Source organism: Equus caballus, chromosome 5 (genome assembly GCF_041296265.1).
Source record: "Equus caballus isolate H_3958 breed thoroughbred chromosome 5, TB-T2T, whole genome shotgun sequence".
Taxonomy (NCBI): Eukaryota; Metazoa; Chordata; class Mammalia; order Perissodactyla; family Equidae; genus Equus; species Equus caballus.
In genome coordinates, this window is record NC_091688.1 from 408,624 (window position 1) to 421,956 (window position 13,333).

General features: G+C 51.2%; 1 protein-coding gene and 1 long non-coding RNA gene across 6 annotated transcripts in view; one reads left to right on the forward strand and one right to left on the reverse strand.

Moving 5' to 3' along the window:
* ATP2B4 (ATPase plasma membrane Ca2+ transporting 4) overlaps nucleotides 1–13,333 on the forward strand; it is a 97,479-nt gene that overhangs the window by 33,018 nt on the left and 51,128 nt on the right. For all 5 annotated transcript variants that reach the window (XM_001488326.5, XM_005609576.4, XM_001488283.5 and 2 more), the window contains exon 2: nucleotides 8,927–9,588. In XM_001488326.5, coding sequence (XP_001488376.1) covers nucleotides 9,396–9,588 — 193 coding nt within the window. In that variant the 5' untranslated portion in view covers nucleotides 8,927–9,395. The remainder of the gene's footprint in view (nucleotides 1–8,926; nucleotides 9,589–13,333) is intronic.
* Nucleotides 1,433–9,077, reverse strand: LOC102148786 (uncharacterized). The gene is made up of 3 exons (XR_290210.4): nucleotides 8,849–9,077; nucleotides 7,781–7,990; nucleotides 1,433–5,512 (listed from the first exon to the last, which is right to left on the reverse strand). It is a non-coding gene; the product is annotated as an uncharacterized lncRNA (long non-coding RNA).

Here is a 13,333-nt window from a genome sequence, read left to right on the forward strand (position 1 = left end):
AGAACCGTGTGACCCTGAGAGGTGTGTCGGGACCAGGGGCCCACCCTTCTGTGGGGCCATGGGCGAGGCAGGGGAAAGGCAGCCTGGGGTCCAGACGAGGCAGTAATATTTGGGGAGCCCGAAGGGAGTGGTGGGTGTGTTGTTCCCGGGCTTCCCCGCCGCCTGTCATGTCCTACGGAGCGAGGGACAGGAGTGCACAGGGTGCTGAGCTCCGCCTGGCCCGGAAGGGGTGTGAATGTCACAATGTGGCTTGTTTCAACTTTCTGAATAAATCTTGGCTTCTCTTGCAGCCTGTTCAGGGAAGTCCTCTAAGTGTTTTTTCTTAAGGACTCACAGAAGAGGGGCTTCCCATGGGAAGATCATGGGTCTCCCTGGGGAAGGGGGCTGCCCTGGGATGAACAGAAGCAGAGATCAGCATCCTGGAAGGACCAGAGGAGGGAGAGGGAAAGGCAGGAGATGTGTGACGAGACCCTCCTTGCCTCCCCTACAGCCCGGATCCGAGGGCTACGTTCTGACCCACCCGTCGGAGGGTCTCAAACTGCAGGAACCTGGTGTCGTTGGAGAGTCTCGTGGTGGTGTCTACAGAGACACTTCCCAGCCTCTGCAGTGCTCTCAAAGTGCAGTCCCCAGACCAGCGGCTCAGCATCCTCCTGCCAGGGAGCTTGTTCGAAATACACGTTCCCAGGCCCTGGCCCTGCCCCTGCCCTCCTGAATCAGACACACTGGGAGCAGGCCCAGCAGCAGGTTTTACCCTATTTATCCTGCCCTGGGATCCTGGTGCTCATATAAGTTTGAGAACCATGGCGCTAAAGCACGGCGCAGGTGCAAGGGAGTATAATCAACCGGCTTTCTGAAGCCCCAGCTGACTCAGCGGCTTCTGTCTGCGCCGCATGAGCCAGCATGAGTGACACTGGGGTGGTGAGACGTGGATCTCGGGGAGTGTGCCGGTTCTCCTGCCTAACGGATGCTGTCTGCTCAGCGTGGAGCCCATGCCCGCTTGTCTGGGACTTCCAGGAAACAATTGGGCTGAAGAAGGTGGAAATAGGCAAAGAAGGGGGATGGCTCTGTACTCTGGGCAGGGGACTGTTGTGGAGTGGAGGGAGTGATGGGGTCTCAGCCAGGCCTGACGTCCAGTGTGTGGCGCGCTGACTAGTGTCTGCGTCACATAGGGATGTTATTTTGCTTTCTCTGCTGCTGGATCCCTGGGGACAGAGCAGCTGCCCACCACACTTCTTTTGTTGGATGAGATGTAGCCTCAGTCGGAGGCCAGGTGGCTTTCCCCTCACCCCCGAGGGCTTCTCCAGAACCTGAGGCCTGGGAGCAATGAACTCCTGACTCCAACAGCCAAGAGAGATTGGCCCTCCTCTCCCTCTCCATGAGCATGGCATGATGCTGCTGAAATTTGTTTCTAAAAATAACACAGGATCCAATCTAGCTGCTAAAAAGCCCCTTTATTCCCTTGGAACCAAAATGTGGAAAAACCACAGCAGACCCAAGAAAGGCAATCTCTGTTGTCCAAGAGTGTCCATACTGGATATTTGAATGCTACTGCCCAAGGCCTACGTCCTGTCTGCTGGCCTGACAGCTTCCTGCCCCCGTGCCAAGGAGCTGCCCCTATTTAGTGTGAGGGCAGAGACCCTTGCTAACCCACGTCCTGAAGGTCGCTGCCAGCACCCCTTCCAGTAAACGACAGGCCTTCTAATGGCACTGTCACTCCTGCTGAAGTCTGCTCTCGTCCCCCTCCATCAGCCGAAGGAAATGGTCTGCATTGCTCTTTCATCCTCCACATTTTTTTCAGCTCTCGCTTGCTGTGAACACGCCCCCACACCCTGAGTCACAGGAGGCCACAGAGGTGACCCAGGCCAGAATGACTCAGAGTATTTGGAAGAGGGTACGTTCCCCATGGCTCTGGGCCCAAAGGACTGCCCTTTTTCGTCCTGATATATTGATGCTATTTTAGGATGGAGCCAGGGGGTGACATTGCCCTCTCAGGCACATTCCTGCTTCAGTGTCCTGACCCACGCCATGAAGCTTCCTGTCTTCAACTTGATGTTTCCTGGGGTCTCGGACATGGGTGGATCAACAGGCCAGATGATCGGGTACAGACTGTCAACCTTGAGTCAATTCTTGGTGTGACTGTTTGGAGAAAGTGTGCTATATATGGGCCCTACCTTCTCTTTGCCCCCTGAAGGCGTCTGGCCAGAACTGATAAGTTTTGTCATCGTTGTCACAGCATATCTTAGACAGTAGAGCCCCTCCAGGTCTGAAAGGTTTCAGCGTCATGGTCTGTTTTATTTTCTGTTTTGGACCTGGGGTGCAGGGTTGAGTCCATCACCCTGTGGCTGCTTGGCCCGTTGTCATCTCTGGTCTGTGCAGAGCCCTTCTGTGCTTGCTGTTTCCCCATATCCCACGTCTGTACCCTTCCTGGCCTGTGAGCAGCATTTTAGTGTGACAATATGTGTCCTTTTGTTTAAATATGTCCCTTAAAATGTATAGCATTGCTTTAGATGTGTGTTTTTAATTTGTGTAAAAGCTATTGAAACACCTTTTTCCTCACGGGCACTGTTTGTTTTGTTTTGTTTTCCTTTTTCTCCCCAAACCCCCCGGTACATAGTTGTGTATTCTAGCTGGGGGTCCTTCTAGTTGTGGCATGTGGGACGCCACCTCAGCATGGTCTGATGAGCGGTGCCATGTCCGTACCCAGGATCCAAACCAGTGAAACCCTGGGATGCCGCAGCGGAGCGCAAAAACTTAACCATTCGGCCACGGGGCCGGCTCCTGAGCACTGATTTTAAGATCATCTTGTCTTGTGTACATCTGATCTATGTTTCTGTTACATAATAGCCCCTGTTATCTAGTGCACATGGTTTACCTGTCCATCACTGGGAGAGGGGATCCCTGGTGGCCTTCCTCTCCCTATCACCACAAATAATGTTCCGGTGAATGGCCTGGCACATGCCCCCTTCTGGACCCGTGTGAGAATTTCTTTGGGAGATGCACCCAGGAGTAGGTGACTGGGTCCAGGTATGCATAGACTTAGTGTGGCTAAGAAGTACCAGGTGGTTCTCTGGAGGAGCCAGGGATGAATCCTGGATCCCTGAGACCCAGGGGTTGAGGGCAATACTTTTTCTCCAGATGGATGCTTTGATTCTGGCACTACATTTCTGCTGCTGAATTGAGGAAGATGCTCACAGGATAGCAGACTCAGGGAGGGGGAGGGGGAGCAAGGGAGCCCCATATGTACCGCCTGCTAACCAAGACATGATGTTCTCTCTTCAGAACGGAAGTACCCTCCAGAACCCAAGTCCTAGGGGCTGGCTGAGAATCAGGATCAGGTTCCAGAACCAAGACCACAGGCCACAGCGTGCCATCCTGTGGCCGGTACAGAGGCCTAGTTTTGGTGCCCAGCCTGCACTTGCCTTCTTGGCATGGGCATAGCTATTGCTGAAGATGTCAGGTGGTGCTCCCCACCACCTGAACTTTAGCTGACATCCTCGGCCTCTGACCTTCTTCTGTGCACTTCCAAAGGCCTCAGTAGACTGAAGGGGAAGATGTGTGCTTGAGTCTGCTCCTGCATGCCAGCAGGTGTTAGAGAGGCGGTTAGGGCAGGCGGCCCTGGGGAGGGAAGGGAAAGCGGGGACCACAGCGAGGGTGGCTGCTGGACCTGAGCGGCGGGATTGGCCAGGGAGGGCTAGACTCTGGGTCTTGGAAAGTCTTGGAAATAGGGGCCAGTAATGAGGAGGGAGCAGAGCGGCCTCTGTGTGCGGTTTAGACCTTCAGAGAAGGGGCAGCCGGATGTTCCAGGTGAGGCTGGCTGCCCCGTTCAGGTGCTTGCCAGCTTTCTGGGCAGGACATGACCCTCTTAGCAGCATGGGAGTGCCTGAGAGGAGGAGTAGAGCTGAAGGAACTGTGGGTGATGGTGAGAGAGTGCCCCTGCTGGAGGACGAGAGAGGCTAGAACAGGGCCTCTCTGGGCATCTCCCAAGTCTCTATGGATCGCAAGGCCAAGGGTATGAGATGATAGAGTGGAGGAAGCCCTCTTCCCCGTCCCGGGATCTCCTGGTGGGAATTGGATATGCCTGGGATCGCGCCAACCCAGAGCCTGGTGTGTCCTGGCTGGGAGCTACAGATGTATGGGGGGGAGGGGATGAAGTGGGCAGTGTCTGCCCTGATCCGCGGGGGTCTATCCCTACACCTGCCCATAATGTTCGAAGAGGTGAGGAGGTGCTTCCCTGGCCTGTTTCAGAACCTCGAGGGGCCGTGGGCCAGGGACAGACAGGTTAATGTGTGCCTTCTCATCAAGCTTTAGGAAGTAAATCCATAGCTTGGTTTCCGTTCTCTTACAGGCTTCCCTGTACCTGAGGCAGGGTGGCTTTGGATTCAGCCTGGGGCACAAATCCTGGCTCTCGGGATCTCTATTTCCCTGCTACAAAATGAGATGCTCTCCTTATAGGTTGTTGGTGAGGATTCAGTGAAACAATATACATAATAATTGATAATGGCTATGTATGGACCAACCACTACATATCAGCCACTGTACTAGGCACTATATAATACATATGTGTGTGTGTGTGATACATACATATATATATATATGATTTGTCTAATTTTCACATAAAGTGCCTACTATGGTGCCTGGCTCATTGTAGGTTCTCAGCAGATATTATTTCCCTCCCTTCCCACCCCCTACTCTACCCCCACTCCTGAAAATAGGGAGAGACAGACCCGCGCTTGGGAGGAAGGAGCCTCTGTATCAGAGAAAAGAGAACAGATTTTGTGTGTTTGTTTAGGGGGCTGGGGTGCTGAAGCAGGTTCCGTCGTTCAGTTTGGTGTATTCTAAGGTGGGACCAGCCTGCTCCCCCGCACCCCCAAGGTCTTCCCTTCTTCACCTGTCACATCCTGCATGGCAGTGACACTGGCACTCTAACCAGAGTGTCTGTGAGTGCTACCAGCTTGCTCCCAGCCCAGTGAAGAGGGCAGGGAACAAGAGCCTGCTCCACTGAGTAGCCGCCCCCTGCAGCTGCTTATTATTCCAGGCAGGTCCGGCTGCAGTGCCGTGCCAGCCTGGAGCCCTGGCCCCTGGCCCCTCCTGTTTCCTCTCTTGTGTTTCCACTCACACTTCATTGCCTGTGCGAGCGCCAGACCCAGCAGGAGCCTTTGGCAGGGCACATTCAGGGGTGGGTTCCTCTCAGGTCCTCAAAGTTCCCTATTTGTCCCCGACTTGGGAGTTACCCTTTTTCCTCATCATCTGGGGACATATCTCCTCTTTAGCACCACGGAAAAGTTTCCATGGATTCTTTTCGACAAAATGGGAGGAAACAGAGTGTCTGACTATTGTTTGTGGTCTGGTGGCTTAGGGCATGAGGTTCTTGCCTCTGGCAGCTCTGTGTTTCTGGAACTTGCTGGTGAGTCCAGCTGCGGACTGAGTTATCAGGAAGAGTGGGCTGGTTTGCTTTCCAGGTACGTGTGGGGGCGAGAGCGCGTCTGTCTCACCTTCATTGCTGGAATTGATTCTGAAAGAGAAAGAGCAAGGGTAGCAGTGAGCGTTCCCTCCATATGGAAATGGGTGCTGTCTGTGCCCAGAGAGGCCTGCCTTGTAAAGGGGTGCTCAGATGTTTGTCAGCAAAGGAGGCGAAGGAGGGAGGTGTAACAGAAAGAGCCCCAGGCAGTCAAAGACTGGATCACTTTTTATCTCCTTGGACTTCAGCATCCTCGTCTGTAAGGTGGGGGTCACAGCTGTCCTCCCCAGCATTGGTGTGACAGTGCTTTCACACGTCGTTACGATTGTAGAACAGATGTTACAGGACTTTAGGAGGAAAAAAATTAAAATGATTTAATGATCATGTAAAGTAATATGATTTCTGGCCCCTGCAGGAAAGGATGAGAAAGTTCGCTCTTCCATCCGATCATCCCTTAGGCTGGCAAAGTGCTGGAAACAGAGCGAGCAAGAGCCTACCTTCCCCAGAATGCCCCAGGCCGAGTGACTAATCCTGACCAGTCAGGAGGGACCTCCCAGACGTCTGAGACTGAGGCCACGTGAGCATCGATGCATTAGTCTTTGCCAGTTGCCTAATAAGGTTAGGGGCTAGGCAAGCTCAGCAGCTACAGAGAGCTCATATGTTCTACGAGCTCAGAGCTCAGAGAGGAGTGTCGGTACCTACCACACCTCTGAATTCCTGACAGACTTTCATGGAGATCCCGCCGTGAACTGGGCCCCAGCTGGGCACTGCCCCTCAGACTTTGTGCCTGCAGCTTAATGCTTGACCTCTGTGTGTGTCTCTAAAGCAGCCTGAAGCAGAGAAACCTCTCATTCTTTTTGATGTGCCTCAGATGTTCTGATCTTAAGTGACCTTTTCTCATTGGTTGCCCATATGAATGGAAGCATCTCTCCTCTTTGCTACCTTGAGGGAGAGGTTCAGAGTAAGGAATTCTGACTCAGACTGTCCCTTCTTCTCTAGAGGCCCAAGGCTGTATAGCTTAGTGGTTATTGCTAATGGTTATCTTCAAGCTAATGGTTATTGCTAGGAAAGCTGCCTTGGAATTCTCCATTCTTTTTTGGGGGTGGGAGATCCCCCCAGGAAGGAAAGGTGAAGGGGCACAGGGATCTTATTCTCTTCTGCTCAAAGGGCTAGATAGCAAAAGTTCATTAAGCTCAGAGTAAGCTTTCTACCTTCACTCGCATGTCCTATAATGGACACCGGGCATCCTTCATCTGAGATTTCCGAGCACTGTTTCTGTCTAATCCCATTCCTTTATCACTTTCTCAGGATGGTGTGAGAAGGCAGAACTGATTCTTTCCCCAGGTAGAGGTGGGAGGAACTGAGCCCTGACAAGGCAGAGTGACTTGCCCAAAGGGCACCTGGGAAGATGGTAAACCTGGTTCTGAATCTGCTACAGCTTATTCAACAAAAACTTAGCTGAGTGCCCACTATGTGCAGGTTCTCTTCTCGGCACTGGGGATAAAGGAGTGAACAAGACAAGAGAAAGTATCTGCCTTCATGGAACAAATGTTGCAGTGGGTGGAGACAGAAAAAGTAAAATCTTCTGATTTCCAGATTAGCACTCTATCAGCACTCTTCTCAACATCCTCTTGAAAAGTTAAGGAGTTCTACTCAAGGGTCAAGATGGGCTTCTCACTGCTCTAGCCCTTCTCACTGCTTCCAGGCTTGGAGAAGAAGCTGAACTGGAGAGAAAATTCTGTGGTGCTGCCCACCCCTATGCTGCCTCAGGTTCTTTCCAGACCTCCTTGTTCCCCAGGATTCTTTTTTTTTTTTGAGGAAGATTAGCCCTGAGCTAACTACGGCCAATCCTCCTCTTTTGCTGAGGAAGACTGGCCCTGAGCTAACATCCATGCCCATCTTCCTCTACTTTATATATGGGACGCCTACCAAAGCATGGCATGCCAAGTGGCGCCAAGTCCACACCCGGGATCTGAACCAGTGAACCCTTGGCCGCCGAGAAGCAGAACGTGGAAACTTAACCGCTGCACCACCAGGTGGGCCTCCCCGCAGGATTCTTTGATGACATTTAAAAAGAAAGGGAGTATGATGTTTAAAAATCAGTAGCAACAACAACAAAACAAAACTCAGCTCCTTAAACCTTTGTAAGTCAGAGTGGCTCTAACAATCTGGTAGAAGGACGCAGCAGAGGGCAAATCTGGAGAGGGAGGGGTGTGACCACCTCCATCGCAGCCGAGAACAGGGATCATGTGGAATCAGCAGGAACTTTAGCCACATGTGATTTTTGGAAAAAAGTAATCAATAAAAGAGTCAAGTCCTTACCCGATGGTTCTTGTGCTGCTTTGTTCACCTTGTAGAAGCGAGGATGCCATCTCTTCATTAGAGAGAGGCTGACCAGAGCTCCTTGCCACCTCCTGCTAACTGAAGTTAAGTCAGCGGGGACTGTCTGCCAGGGCTTAGCCTCCCGTGTCCTGGTGCTGCTTTCAGGAAGAGCCCCTTCACGTTTAAAGAGCTGGTGTCTGGCAATGGCTCCTGCGTGACATACAGCAGCCCTCTCTGAAATTGAGAACTAAGCCCTCTTCCCACCCTTGGCCCTCCATACCCTCACCTACTCGTAGCTCCGCCCTGCCCCCAGGCAGCATGTATGAGCGGTAACATATGCCTTTCTGAGAGGAGAAGTGCTCATTCGAGACCCTCCGTTGGGTGCTGACACACAGGCCAACTGCTCCCTGCCGAGCTTACTGTGGCCCTAGGCTCTTTGTGACTCAGAGCTGTCTTATCGCTGCCGCCCTGCCCCAGGGAAACTTGAAGTCAGGCTTCAAACTCACTGTCCTTCCTCCTCAGAGATCCTTCTGTCCTCTTTATGTAAAAACGATATTTGGCTCCCCCCTTCCTGCCAGGCTTTTTGGAGGGGGTGGGGCTTGGCTTCGAGACCTGGACTTGCTGCCTGACCGTTGACAGCGGCAGCAGGCTGGATGCTGGGCTTGTATCATGTTCTCCTGTTCGGTTGTAAGTGTGGGTTGGCAGCGAGGAAGGGTGCGGGGTCTGGGGGAGGCTGGCCGACTGGCAGGCTGCCCCCCAGATCATTCAGGTCCGGACCCCGTCTCTGAGCTCTTCTCACCTCTTAGAGGTCAGGTCAGACTAAAGGCTTCTGTAAGGGGTCCCCCAAATAGACAGACAGGGGGAGCTTTAGAGCCGTTAGAGGTCATAGCCTTTTATTTCCAAGTTTTGGGAGTTGTAAGATTTGGTTTGGGAGAAGTGAGGTATGAAGACTGGGGTATATCTGAAATCACTTCTTTACGTTGGAGTTTGGAGGGAGGGGTCTCTCCTAAGTCAGCTCCCCGGCTCGGGCCCCAGCTGCCCCCTAAGCCCTGGTGCTGGAATGCGTACCTTCTGCCCTTGCAGATGCTGGACCCCCCTGGCTGCTCTGACGGTTTCTTTTTGTCTCTCTTTGAACCTTTGCTCCAGAGATCCAGTTGTCATCAGTATCCAGGGAGCCCTCCTCTTCCTCCTCCTCCTCCTGCCGCCTCTCTACCACCGCGGTTGCTGGTTGTTGCTAAGGTTGCCTCCATGGTAACATGCACATCCTGTTTACACCTCCATCTGGGCAAGTCAGTCTAAGCTAGGAACCTACCTACCCTGGACGGCCGCTTCCATCGCCACCTGGGGACACCAATCATCGCGACGCGTGGTCCGGCTTCCACTTGGCTCCCCCATCTTCCTCCTCCTCTCACTGCCAAGCTTCGTACGCAAAGTAGGATCTGGGCTTGAGGCTGCTGCTCTGAAGCTTATTGCACAAGATCCAGTCGATCTGTTTCCTGACCAGGCCCCAGAGAAGCACGAGGTAGGAAGAAGCGAGGCCGGGAGGCCAGAGAGCCTAGTCGGCCGGAGGGAAGCCCCGTCCTCTCGGTCCGAGGGCTCGGTGACAGCCGGCGACATGACGAGCCCCGCAGAACGTGCCCTGCCGGCCAACTCGCCGGGCGAGAGCCGCGAGGGGGACTTTGGCTGCACGGTGATGGACCTGAGGAAGCTCATGGAGCTGCGCTCGGGGGACGCGATAGACCAGATCCACGCCCACTACGGAGGCGTGGCGAATCTGTGCAGCAGGCTGAAAACCAACCCCGTGGAAGGTGAGGGCGTGTCAGGTGGGACCGGGCCCTGTCGGCCACAGCGCTTCCCACTCCCGGGGAGGTGGCGCCCGGGGCCTCGGGGTGTCCCTGTGCCTGGTCGGGAGGAGCGTGCTGTCCGAGGCACTGGCAGGCGGGAGGCTGTGGGAACAGCCGTGGCTCTCCCAGACGTGCTGTTTAGGGACTGTGGTGTTCTCTAGATCATTCCTTCCTCCTTTTTCCGTATCAGTATATAGAAAGGAGGATATTTATTTCTGTTTTACAAATGTTCGTGTTAGAGATGCTTTTATCAGTCAATAATCATCAAGTCCCTTATTCTCTATGAGTCTTTGATTGCAAAAGTGTTTCAAGCACAACCAGAGGCGCTCACAGCTAGAATATACAGCTATGTACTGGGGAGGCTTTGGGGAGAAGAAGAAGAAGAAGAAAAAAAAAGTGTTTTAAGATATAATTCTTCCCCACACTGATCTTACAGTGTAATTGGGGAGGGTGGGCACAAAAAAAGTAAGTCCATCTACTTAATATATCACTTCTTTATTGTATCCAGTTAGAAATAGAACAGTAAATCACGAGGTAGAGAATTGTACCACCATATCTTTGGATTACTCACTCTGGTGTGGGGGTTTTTTTTGGTGAGGAAGATTGGCCCTGAGCTAGCATCTGTTGCCAGTCTTCTCTATTTTATACGTGAGATGCCGCCACAGCATGGCTTTGATGAGCAGTACATAGCTGCACACCCGGGATCTGAATCCATGAACCCTGAGCTGCCAAAGCGACGGGCACAAACTCAACCACTGTGCCACTTGGCCAGCCCCTACTCACTCTGTTTCTTGTCAGAGAATTATTGATAACTTTTTCAACCTGCCTGATTCACTTTTAATAAGTTCTTCTTAATCTATTCGTAAACGAGACCGAAAACTCCAGCTTCATGCTTGCCTGGCCCAGCCCGGTAATGTGAAATTTTGCCTAATCAGAATGGAGAGAGAACAAAAGGAAACCTGCTTTCTCACTTTGCCTGGTTTCACCGTCTCTGGTCCAGGTTCTTGCTTGGTCCTCTCTGTCAGGCAGGCGTGGTTGAGTAGCATGAGATGGAGCAAAGATCGTGTCCTTTAGGTGCCTTCAGCTTCTTGAGGTATATTCTTTCTGAGTCTTCTGTGAAAGCCACATCATATTTCTTGCCAATTCTAAGTTTTTCCCCCTACCCAATGCTATAAGTTAGTGACTTAGGGTCCAGACTCTTTAGGAAAAAAAGAGAGAGAGATTTGTATCTAGATATTTTTACGTTGTCAGTGTCTTGTTTTCTTTGCTGTCTATAAGAGCTGCCCTACACGTCCTCTTTACTTCTAGAATTCGGTTTCCTATCTCGTAGGCATGAGTTCACATACGAGCTCTACCATTTACCAGCTAAATAGCATTGAAGAGTTTACTCAGCCTCCCTAAGTCTGTTTCTTCTTTGAAAAGGATGTTACTACCTAGCCTATGGAGTTATGGAGATTAAATAGTATAACGTATGTACAATGCTCAAGCTTATCATGACTATTCAATAAATTAGTTGTCTCAGATTAAAACAGAGCCCATGTGTCTGAAGATATTTACCAGAATATGAGTGCCTACGGACTACAATGTATAACTGGAGAGATTAGTGCACGGGTAACTGCAACTGCTGTCATCGCCTCCAGGCCCCTCTTGATGTCACAGAGAGACCTGGGTACGATGGCAGTGCTTAGTTGCTTTCGTGTGGCTCAGTCTTTGCTTTCTGGCTAGTATGTGACTGCTACTAGCCTAGCAGTATGACCAGGCTACTTCCTGTAGCCTGCTTCCTGTCAGCTAGATTTCTTTATTCTGCCTCTTTTGTAGTAGTATTGACTTTAAAATGAGGCTATTCCTATTATATTTTCACTGAGATAATACAGTAGTTTAGAAACACCCATCAGAATTTAGGCAGGATCTTGCTTTTTCCCTTCCTATTCTATTCTTGATCCCTTCGGTTAGTGTTTCTCTCACAGTGAAACTCAGGAGTCCAAATGCCCTGGAACTTGGGGAGCTCCTAATAGCAGGATCCAGACTTTCCTCCTGGTTTCCCGAATCCTGTCTCATAGCTGCTGCTGTTTACTTTCTGATTCCCAGAGAGCTTCCATTCCCAAAGGCCAGCTTATATTCTACTTAGTCTCAACATTGGATATCAAATGTTATAGACATGTCAATGCCCTTAGATTCTTTCCCAGTCCTGGTTTCAGACTTACAGTTGACAGCCGCCCCTTCTGCTGGCGAGTGTCTCTCTTGCTGCAGACCTTGGCCGTGCCTGTATCCCAGTACCCTACGATTGGTACAGCTGTGTACCGCCATTTCTTGCTTCCTTAGATCACAAATGTATATTTCTGATTTGTTTCAGTGTAAGCCTTACCATAGGGCTGGTCCTGGAGCTGGGGAGGCGGGGTGTCAGAAAACAACTTTTCCATGGATAATTTTTAGTCCCCTGTGCCAACAATGACCTCCTCATGTGTAAGAGGAGTAAAGGGATAGGGAAAGGAGACACAGAGGAGCTGTGACACAGGAGTCTCCCGCCAGACAAGGGTGATGCTGAGCTGTTTAGTTGGGCAGGCCGAGAAAAGAGCATCAACATCCAGGTGCCCCGACGAGCTGTAGCTGTAGAAAGCCAGCCTGTTCATAAGGGACCACACTGAAGTGCCTGACAACCTAGCATAGTTTTGTCATCTGTGGGAGGCCCCTGCAAACTAATAATAAGAATAAAGAAATTTACCTGGTGCTTGAATTCTGCTGGTTATAAACCAAAGCGATGGGGCTGGCCTGGTGGCGCAGCGGTTAAGTGCACACATTCCGCTTCTCGGTGGCCCGGGGCTCACCAGTTCGCATCCCAGGTGCGGACATGCCACTGCTTGGCACACCATGCTCTGGTAGGCATCCCACGTATAAAGTAGAGGAAGATGGGCATGGATGTTAGCTCAGGGCCAGTCTTCCTCAGCAAAAAGAGGAGGACTGGCAGTGGTTAGCTCAGGGCTAATCTTCCTCAAAAAAACAAAAAAAAGAAAGAAACCAAAGTGAAGTAAGATTGGGGAGATTGGTTGCTAGAGTTTGGCTCTTCCCTTTATTTTCTTTTGGGTTGATAGCATCTTTAGTATAGATTGATCAGTTTTTTTAAACCATAGCTACTAAGGGGCCTTATGGAACTTGGAGTTTATAACATTTCTCACACTAACATGGTTTTACTATTCTAGATTTACACAATTCTAGAGGCAGGTGGGACTTTATGTTAATTCATTCTCTCTCTCTGTGTCTCTGTCACTCTCAACAGGCCAAAAGGTTTAAATGACTCGCCTGAGGTCTTCCTGCAGGGTAGAACATGATGGAATATTTGTGTTTTCTGACTCACAATCCATTGATGCCCTGTTGCCTCTTAGCTAGAGCAGCAACACAGAGACTCTCAGGAGCACAGAGAATTTCTTTGTTTTATGTTTCGACGCCTGATAAAATGTCTGATTGTGACCCAGTGCTCATGTTAAGTTAACCTTGCCTCATGTGCCTTGAGTATACGTGGTTAGTTGGGGTAAGAGGAGTTGCCTCGGTGGCCAGGAGTTGATTAGACCTGGGAAGAGTGGAGGTGCTCAGCTTCCACGGTTTTCAGCAACAACCAGCAACAGGGCTGCAGACTTCAGCCTTGACTGCGGCGGCCATGTTACCAAAAGCGAGGAGGCTCAGGTGAGGCTCTAGCTCCAGAGGGAGTGAGCTG